The sequence below is a fragment of the Lupinus angustifolius genome, chromosome LG18, assembly GCF_001865875.1.
Source record: "Lupinus angustifolius cultivar Tanjil chromosome LG18, LupAngTanjil_v1.0, whole genome shotgun sequence".
NCBI lineage: Eukaryota > Viridiplantae > Streptophyta > Magnoliopsida > Fabales > Fabaceae > Lupinus > Lupinus angustifolius.
In genome coordinates this window covers 10,186,883-10,196,953 of record NC_032026.1, presented here as the reverse complement: position 1 = coordinate 10,196,953, position 10,071 = coordinate 10,186,883, and the positions used below count along the sequence as shown (strand labels likewise).

Below are 10,071 nucleotides of genomic sequence, written 5' to 3'. Positions count from 1 at the left end.
TGAATTTGCCTATTTACTCATTAACCAGTCACAGTTACCATGATATATGGGAGAGATTCTGCAGTGCTAAAGTGAGTTACCAGTTTCAGTGGACCTCATAAATTGGGTCAGATGACTTTGAAACTGGTAAATGATATTACAATGTTGGAACTAAATGTATGAAGTTTGTTGATACTGTTGTTAGAATTTACCCAAAATTTTGTGCTCGAATTACTACCTTAGGCACTATTTTGTATAACATTGAATTTTGAAATGGATGGGGTGAGAAAATTCCAGCATATTTTCCAACACCAATAATATACAGGAGAGAGAAAAGGATAAGAGAGTGGAGTTGATATTCTCTAGTATTGGATAAATATATTGACATGTGGCATAAAAATCTAAAGGTCTAGATTTTTATTGATTTTTAAATTAAATAATATAGAATTAAAAATTCATATTTATTCACATAATGTATGAATACTCTTAATAGTACAGAAGAAAAAGATCAGAGAGGATTGAAGAGTAACTGAATAGAAGAGTGGAAAAATAGCACATTCCCAATTCATATCCACAACTTAGCAAAATGGACTGGTTATAGGACATATAACTTTTAAAAAAATGTGCTAGTAAATTACCCCGAGTCTATAACAGGCTATTAGGGCTTGAGGGGCTTCGCAATGTGATATGAACCCTACTCTGAGTTCATAAGAGAGGGTAGTTCAGTGGTCTTGGTCGTTTGGTTTCCCGTGAGGGGCGGGGTGTTTGGGCTCAGTATGAGTGTGCATGTGGTGGGTTTCTTCGAGGTTGATGAATTGCTGGGCTTTGGCACGGAGGTCTTCCATAGTGAGATCAGTGTACTTGGCTAGTTCTGTGCGAAAGAGGCCTTCCCGAAGTCCCATAACGAGGACATGCACGGCTACCTCGGGGCTCAGTGTTCTTACCTTCATAGCTTCTGTATTGAATCGATCGAGGTATGCGCGGATGGATTCGTTGGATCCTTGGCGGATACCGGACAGCGTGTAGGATGACCTTGGTTGCTCCTTGCTTGCGGTGAACCTTGTGTTAAAAACGGAAGCAAGAGTTTCCCAAGTGTTGACGCTGCCGGGGGCTAAGCGGGTGAACCACTGAAGGGCCGCTTTTTTCAGAGTCAGGGGGAAAGCCCTGCACATGATGGGGTCGGACGCCCCGTGGAATAACATAGAGGCCTCGAAGGCGTCCAGGTGGTCTTGTGGGTCTGTCGTCCCGTCATATTGGTCCATGTTTGTTGGGCGGTGAAAATGGGAGGGTAAGGGATAAGCCATGATAGCAGGTGTAAAAGGATGCTTAGCACCACACGAGTGGTGTGGGGCTGATTGGGAAGGTAGGTGTGACTCGTTTGCTGACTCTTCATGGTGGTTCTCGTGAAGAGGGCGTTCGGAGAGATCCTCAGGGTTGATTTTGGAATGGCGGAGTTCTTGTATGACATTGGCCTGTTGCTGGATGAGCCGTTCTTGGCGTTCCAGCATTTGGAGAAGTTGTTGGGTGGTCGGCTGCTGGTCTGGAGTGGCCTGATGGCTATGGCTAGCTTGGTGGGATGGTTGTCTCGGTGGGGGAAGGTTGCTTGGTGCAGGGTCGACTTGGCTGGTTGATAGAGCTCGGTTTCTGGTGGTTACCATTTTGTGAGTAGGAAGCACAGACGGCGCCAATGTTCTTTATCAGAACACAAGAGTACGGACAATGATGAGTCAGATGTTGATGAAGAGGTAGGAAGCTGTCGTCAAGGTGACTGAGGGCAGCAAAGAGTTGGACCCGTCGGTGGAGGTACCTGAAAAGGTTCTCCGACGATCAAGTCAGTATATGAAGTAGAGAGTGAGTGACAAGAAGAATAATATTAGAGAGTCTAGGAGTTGAGGTTAAGATACTTCCTGTTGGTAGATACTTCTATTTATAGGGGTGAGAGTTGACCTTGGGCTCTTGGCTGGTGGTGCGACGCGTGGCCGACCGAAGGTGCTGTCTGGAGATGCTTTTCCCGTGTCAGGCGGCCTGTTGGGTCGTACACTGTGCCCTTCTTGTCTCTTAGCCTGCTCTGCAACCCGTCTGTTGCGCTGGCAGGTAGGTTGGTGGAGTACGGAAGGCATGTTGTCTCCTGGGCCAACTTCGGTGGTCCCTACAAGTGGGGCCACCTCGGCGTCTAAACATGACCTTTGGTTCGCCGGATAGGAACAACAATGTTGTTATTCATATGTCAGGTTTTCATAATGACTACACAATGGTATATGGAAGATGCATGTATAGGTAGGTTGACGCCTTATGTATCATTATGCAAAATTTGGAAGGGAAGGTATGAAGGAGTAGGTATATACATTTTCTTCTTCTTTATTAGTTTTTGTCTTACTATAAAACCTAATAATTTGTAATAGCCATTGCTTAAATAAATACATACAAATAAGGTGGATTTGGAAAATGAAATTTAATAATACTTCTATATTAGATATATTATTTATCAATACAAAGTAATTTTTATTTTTAAAATAATGTTTTTAGCTCACTAATTAACCTAAGCTTCCTTCTGGAAAAAATTGATTAAGCTCATAACTTGACATCCAATAGTCCAAATAACATTAGCCTAACTTAAAATAATATGAGATTTGTTAACTTTGTAGAAAGACCGAAAAGAAAAAAAATAGAACAAGATATGTAATAAATTGCTTTATTTTAAAATGGTGGTAGAAATAACTTCCATATATCATCTCAAAGAATGAATGAAGTAGGCTTGGTTACTTTTTCCAATAGGATTAATTATCAGCTTTGATATAACTAGCAAACATAAATTATAAATGTGTTATTGAGTAAACAAAATTAAATAATTTATATATGGATGAATTGGATTTAAAAGTTATAACATCTCAAAACAAAATTGGCAAGAGACTATATGTTTTTTAGTGATACTATTATTGGCACTTCAAATTGTATGCTCATAATCCTCAGAATCAATCATAAATATATTAATGTTCCAAAGCATGGAGCCATGGAGAACTCTATTTCCTTTTTCTGACCTCATGCACTCTGTATGGGGCAGACATGAAGCTGGGCAAATAAAAAGTTGGGACTACAATCCCATCAAACAACCAACAACTTTATCATTATGATTGATAATATCTACCCTTAGTAAAGTGGGTATTTTCCACCCCAATATTTAAGGTATAGCGCATTACTAAAATTGAAAATAAGAAAGACAAAAGTACAAAACCTGCGTACGTAAGTATACCCTATTAACATTTATGAAAGAAAATCAACTTCTGTAACATTTCACATAGGCCACCAAACTATTGCAGATACCCATTCCTTCCCTTCTATTTTCTCTATTGTAGCATTAAATATGTCTTAGATTTGCACTTCTAGTTGTATCTAGTTTCATTACTAGACAGGGGTATTGACCCTCTCTACCGACATATATCACATGTTTTTAATAGTGTCTTAGTCTTTATCATGAGTTAATCAAATATTGACATATGAATAAAAAGAAATTTTTTATAAATCAAAAATAATAAAAAGTGATATTCTAATCGGACCGAGACATAAAAAAGAACACTTTTAAAGACAGGTGATTCTCGTCTCTACCCCAACATTTATATTTATTGGTTTTTATTATGTATATTTATGTTTTCCTTTCTAATCATCTGTTCTTTATTCTCTTCTCTCCAATCTGTCTGCGTCAAAAATGAGAGGAAAATCAGTAAGTACACTCAAATCCTGGACCACCTATATAGTCTTTCTAGCTCTTCTTTTTTTCTCTCTGTCAAGTCATTGTGATGACTCCGAGTGATGGGAGCTGCGTTGAAGATTTATGTAGCTTTCTTATTGGTTGGAGAACCATGATTATATTATTGTCTCAGTTTCTGAGTAAACTATCACACAATGACACAAACACAAGTTGTAAATGATTGGAGACAAAAAATTTAAGTTTCCAACCTAGTGAATAGTGATTTTTTGTATCTGGTTAGGTTCTACCCTATATAACTTAATTAACATATATATATGAGGTGATTAAAAAAAGTTTAATAGTCCAATTTATAGTACTTCAAAATTCTAATCCTAATTAAAGAATAAAATAATTGATAAAATATAAATAGGAAATCCTATAAATCATCAACAATACTCTACATTATTCAAAGATAAAGAAATATATTCAGATGTCTTTATGATTTAATGACACTTTCCCTCACGTTAAAGTAATGTTATAAGTTTTGTGGTTTGTTTAATGTGACGAAATCCATGAAGCAAATCTTAAGTGTTTATGACACTGGAAGAGCTACTATTGCACTTTAGAAGTGTTATGATAATAAAATCATCGCAGTAGAAGATTCAAGATGAAGACCATGGCTTTGTAAGACAGCCGCTAATCCAGAAAGGAATGAATAGAAAAACAGCACAGCTTACCAATAAAATGGTGAATTTAAATAAATTGATTTATATTAGATGTTGGTTGAGAAATTTTATATCAGTTAATAATAATTTGAACTTTAGGACTCGTTCATGTAATGCCTTATTAGTTGAGTTACAATATGTGACAGTGGACGATCTAGGACCTTAGGCCCGGGATAGAAATTATAATAAATATAATGTTATTAAATTTAATTGCACTGATTGACTTGACCTATATTAGATAACTAATGGATTGGAGTTACTTATTTAATTAGTCATGAACTAAAGCTGGTATGGGTCGGTTCAATTTAATTGTAATGTTTTATTATTATAAAAGACTATTATTTATAGTTTAATTAGGTATTTGTATAATAAAAATGTTTCTAAATTTAGAATATAAAATTATTAAATAATGTTAGGTAATATTATAAAACTTAATCATTTTTAAGGTAAATAGATTTAAATATTTAACTATTAACTTACTATAAATAAAAGGACATATGTGTTATTGTATTTTTCCTTTTGTTTGTTTTTTCATAGCACTTCCTTTTAGATATAGGAGGGGATTCGAGTGTTATAGTTAATGTTACGCCAACAAAAATGAGTAAATGACTAAATGGTAACGTGCATGCAGTAAATACACAACCTGCTGGGATTGAATGCTTTAATTTTGGTGCACATGGTACCCTATATATGAGGTTGTTGCAAGTTGCAACTATGGGAGGGTTAAGCAAGTTTATAATAGTAGTAGTGTATGTTTGGCACAGAAAATTTTGTGTTAGAGGCAGTTATGCCTGCCACTGGAGGGGTAACCCATTATTTCACATGACTCAAACCTTATGCACAAGTCTTTGTTGTATACCACTAACTATAGCCTGAAGTGTATCCAGGAGTTTTTCACTGATTTTTTTTTTCATGTGGCTAGTTATACTATACCCCTAAATAATATAGTTGGGACACTTAATAACATTATCCTAAATTCTCTTCGGCATTGGAGAGTCCATTACTGAATTATAATGGGAATAAGACTTAGAATTTATTTTATTAAAAATAAGTTAAAATTAAAACTATTAATTTTTATTTTTATTACGATGTCATGATCACAACATAATAATAGACTATGAGGATCCAAATTCCATACCTATTTATATATATATATTGCCTTGACTCTGGAATACAAATTGTATTAATTAAGGGATGGGGTCAGTAGCATTTGAATTTGCCTATTTACTCATTAACCAGTCACAGTTACCATGATATATGGGAGAGATTCTGCAGTGCTAAAGTGAGTTACCAGTTTCAGTGGACCTCATAAATTGGGTCAGATGACTTTGAAACTGGTAAATGATATTACAATGTTGGAACTAAATGTATGAAGTTTGTTGATACTGTTGTTAGAATTTACCCAAAATTTTGTGCTCGAATTACTACCTTAGGCACTATTTTGTATAACATTGAATTTTGAAATGGATGGGGTGAGAAAATTCCAGCATATTTTCCAACACCAATAATATACAGGAGAGAGAAAAGGATAAGAGAGTGGAGTTGATATTCTCTAGTATTGGATAAATATATTGACATGTGGCATAAAAATCTAAAGGTCTAGATTTTTATTGATTTTTAAATTAAATAATATAGAATTAAAAATTCATATTTATTCACATAATGTATGAATACTCTTAATAGTACAGAAGAAAAAGATCAGAGAGGATTGAAGAGTAACTGAATAGAAGAGTGGAAAAATAGCACATTCCCAATTCATATCCACAACTTAGCAAAATGGACTGGTTATAGGACATATAACTTTTAAAAAAATGTGCTAGTAAATTACCCCGAGTCTATAACAGGCTATTAGGGCTTGAGGGGCTTCGCAATGTGATATGAACCCTACTCTGAGTTCATAAGAGAGGGTAGTTCAGTGCTTGAAAGGCCCAACATAATTCTAAAAGCCCAAGTCACTGGCTTAAGAAGGTTGAATGTGAAGTTAGGAGAGTTTCCCATGTATTTTTGTATTGATCATTTCTTATTAATAAAAAATTAATCTGCATGCTCAGATAATTTTGTTGTGTATCAATTAAGTTGATTTATACAGTAAATGTTTATTTCTTTTAAATGTATTGATTTAGTGACGTAAAACTCTATTAAATTATCAAATAGATCAAAATGTTTAGGTTCAACTCTTAGGAGTGACACTTGTAAGAAGGATAACCATATATCCAAAAACAAATTAATTCTTCACCTGTATGGTTCAGAGATATCATTTGTTATACCAAATAAAATTAAGAATCTATTTAGAGATATATCTTACTCATAATAATGTGGATGTTCATAAGTTTAAGAAGATAAATGTTTGGGGCTGGAAACGAGCCGAACCGAGTCAAACCAGAGTTCAGCTCGGTAAGGATTGGCTCAGCTTGAAACTTGACTTGAGTTCGATACAAGTTATTTTTTAGCTCGAGTTCGACTCGGTCAAAGTTCGTGAACTGTTCAGCTCAGTTCGAATTGGTTTATTAACTCAAATAATTATTTTTTTAAAGGAAATATTGTTTATATATAATAATAATAAATATAAAAAATAATGCTTCGATAATAATAAACATAAAAATTATTTGATATAAATATGGTTAGAATTAAAAGTTAGTTATTGATCATATGATAGTTATGTGCATGTATCTTTTAATCTTAATTATTCAATCAGGATCTGGTGATTCATGCTAAGTGTTCTCATTTCTCACAATAACGCATTGTTCTTAAACATAAAAATTAGTTTATATATATATATATAGCTAGTTCATGAACCTAACGAGTCGAACTGTATCCAACTCAACTTCGGTTCGTTTATTTAACGAGATCAATTTCCAGCTTAAATTCGACCCATTTGGTTCATAAACCAAGTTTTTCGAGCTAAATAACAATCAAATTTTGAAGGATACCGATTTGATTTGGTTAGCAAAGTGACATGTATAAAAAAAAACTTTGACATCATGACATGTATAAAACAAGTCTAGGTTTGCTAAAAATAACAAACTTATTAATCTTACACAACTTAACTTTTCAACATTATTTAGTTTGCTCTCCATTCTTTTTGGAATGCAAAACATTCCAAAGTAAAGGAAACAGGGTAGAAACTAGACACAGAAGATGAGGAATTGCTGAAGAGTATTCCCACTTTCAAATAGGAGGCCTCTGATGTAAAACCAAATACACAGCAAAGAAGAAAAAAAGAGCATTTTTTTCTGCAAAATAATTAAGTCAACAACTCAATACTAATGTTTATTTGCCATCGTTTACAATTTAAGAGGAACCCATTTTTCTTCACTGAGCCCTGAGGCTCTTTATATATTATAATCACAAACACTAAAGAATGTGATTCATTTTTTTATATAAATGATTTGGGATGAAATATAAATGAATATGAAATATTAGAGGAAAGTGCAGGTCCTTTTCTTGTGTAGTTTCTTCTTTGGTTTTGGTGGCCTCATTGCAACCTTTATTGCAGCATCAAAAACTGTCTTCACATTCTGCAGAAGAGAGAAATAATCAGAAGCTACTTGGATCGAAACAGAGATCATCGGCTTTTCCATTTGATTGGATACTTAGATGGCTCCATTAAATTCATCTTATCTTAATCTTGAGCTTAAGTTTGCTTCAAAATAAGTTTAAAAAACACTTGAATCCCATGAAATGCTTGCACTTACCTGTTGTGTTTTGGAGCTGCATTCTATATAAGTGACTGCACTAATCATTTTCTTCAATTCTTCACCCTGTTTAACACAATCATGGTTAAACCATTATTCATGAAAGAGAATTTCACTTTCTATGTAGACATGTTTTTGTTTAATTTGTTGATGACATACCTGAGCAGTTGTTATTCTTGTAGCTCCGGGGTGATCAATCAGAAATTGCTTGTCGTCTCGCAAATCTATGCATGTATGAGTTAAAACAGAAACCAGTATAGATAAGTAAGCAACAATAAGTGTAGCTTTTGTATTCAAAACAGCTTATAATTGAAAGCTCTCCTAGAGTGTTTGGAAAGAAAATGACTAATGTTCAAAATTTAAGCATTACAACATGCTTTAGATGAAACTTGACAATATATTGATGATCTTAGATATGAAATTGAATAACAATTAGTTCATCCAGGAAATTAAAAATGGTCGAAAGAACGTTTCTCGGATCAATCGAAGTAAAAGAAAACTGATATCAATTTAAATAAAAATGTTTGTCAGTACTAATTGGTGTATCTTGGTCTTACTTGTGATTAATGCCTAATGTTGATGAGTAATGCATAACCAAAAACAAAAATCTTGCTTTATCCTAGATATAAATTGAGATTATGATCAAAGATTGTCTTTTTATATGCAGAAACTGAAGTTTCATGGTATCTTACCTAGTTTTGTTCCCACTAGCACTATAGGCACATTTGGAGCATAATGTCTCAGCTCAGGTATCCACTGTTAGTCAAAAAACCAATGATTCTTTTTAAAGACTTGACATTTAGCACATTCCAATGTGAAGTAAAAACATTATTAAATGTTACATAATATTAAGAAAACAAAGATTTCTTGTCCTAAACCATGTCCTACACCAATGACATTGAAGCAAAAACAGAAAAAAATTATGAATGATTAATTTTTTTAATTGACATAACAAGATTTAATTGGTGCAGTATTAGATTCAGGATATAGTTTGAGACAACAAATCCTTGTTAATATTATGAAGAATCTGAGCCAGAGAGAAAAAGAAACCTTTTTGGAAATATTCTCATAACTGGCTTTGCTGATGAGAGAAAAGCACAATAAAAACACATCAGCTCCTCTATAGCTTAAAGGCCTTAACCTGTTATAGTCTTCCTGTCCTATAATCCACACCAAAAAAAAATTCAACTCATCAAAATTTGGAATTTTAATCTGAAAATGAAACATAGAGCTTTGAGCACAGAAACAAAAATTACCAACCTGCAGTATCCCATAGACCAAGATTAACAGTACTACCATCCACCACTACATTGGCACTGAAGTTATCAAACACTGTTGGAACATAATCCTACAACATACATAGAAGAATCAAAGGAGGAAATAAAGAACATTAGCCTGATTATTAGTTTTTTCAACCAATATTCACTCTCTTCTGATACATGTTGAACCTTCCATGACTAGAAAATACACTTAATAAAAACATACTGTGGGAAAGGTATTGCTGGTATATGATATAAGCATGCATGTCTTGCCCACAGCACCATCTCCAACAGTTACACACTTGATAAATCTAGCTGTAGTCATTTTCTTATGTTCTTCTGATACTCTATACTTATATGCAATTGAAACTATATTTATGAACAAGTTTGAACTTGAAATAATGAAAAAAGTGAAAGGAGGAGGTGGATAAACATTAACTACCTAGGAACAAGTATATCTACCTACTACTTTAGTTGTTGGTCTATAACCAATTGATCCTATTTATAATTATTGTTGGCACTATAAACCTTATCTTTTCTTTAAGTTCAAGGACAAAATCAGATATGGGTAAGAAAGTAGGTATAGTGCTGCTGGTGTTAGTTGGTTAAGTGAGGGAGAAGGGAGGGAATGAATGATGAAAAGTAAAGAACTTGATTAGGCCTTAGGGGTCATGTTAAACCAATACACTATGATGAAGTTAAATAAAAAATTAAGGTATCAATGTGAT

The 10,071-nt window shown here is 33.9% G+C and overlaps 2 protein-coding genes across 2 annotated transcripts; both read right to left on the bottom strand.

The window, feature by feature from the left end:
• Nucleotides 702–1,637, bottom strand: LOC109332531. The gene has a single exon (XM_019567514.1). It carries the CDS (start codon nt 1,635–1,637, stop codon nt 702–704), a length of 936 nt encoding a protein of 311 aa, XP_019423059.1.
• LOC109332331 (rac-like GTP-binding protein RAC13) lies at nt 7,599–9,821 on the bottom strand. The gene is made up of 7 exons (XM_019567278.1): nt 9,570–9,821; nt 9,345–9,432; nt 9,135–9,244; nt 8,777–8,840; nt 8,244–8,308; nt 8,085–8,150; nt 7,599–7,907 (listed from the first exon to the last, which is right to left on the bottom strand). Exons 1-7 carry the CDS (start codon nt 9,666–9,668, stop codon nt 7,809–7,811), a joined length of 591 nt encoding a protein of 196 aa, XP_019422823.1. The 5' UTR covers nt 9,669–9,821; the 3' UTR covers nt 7,599–7,808.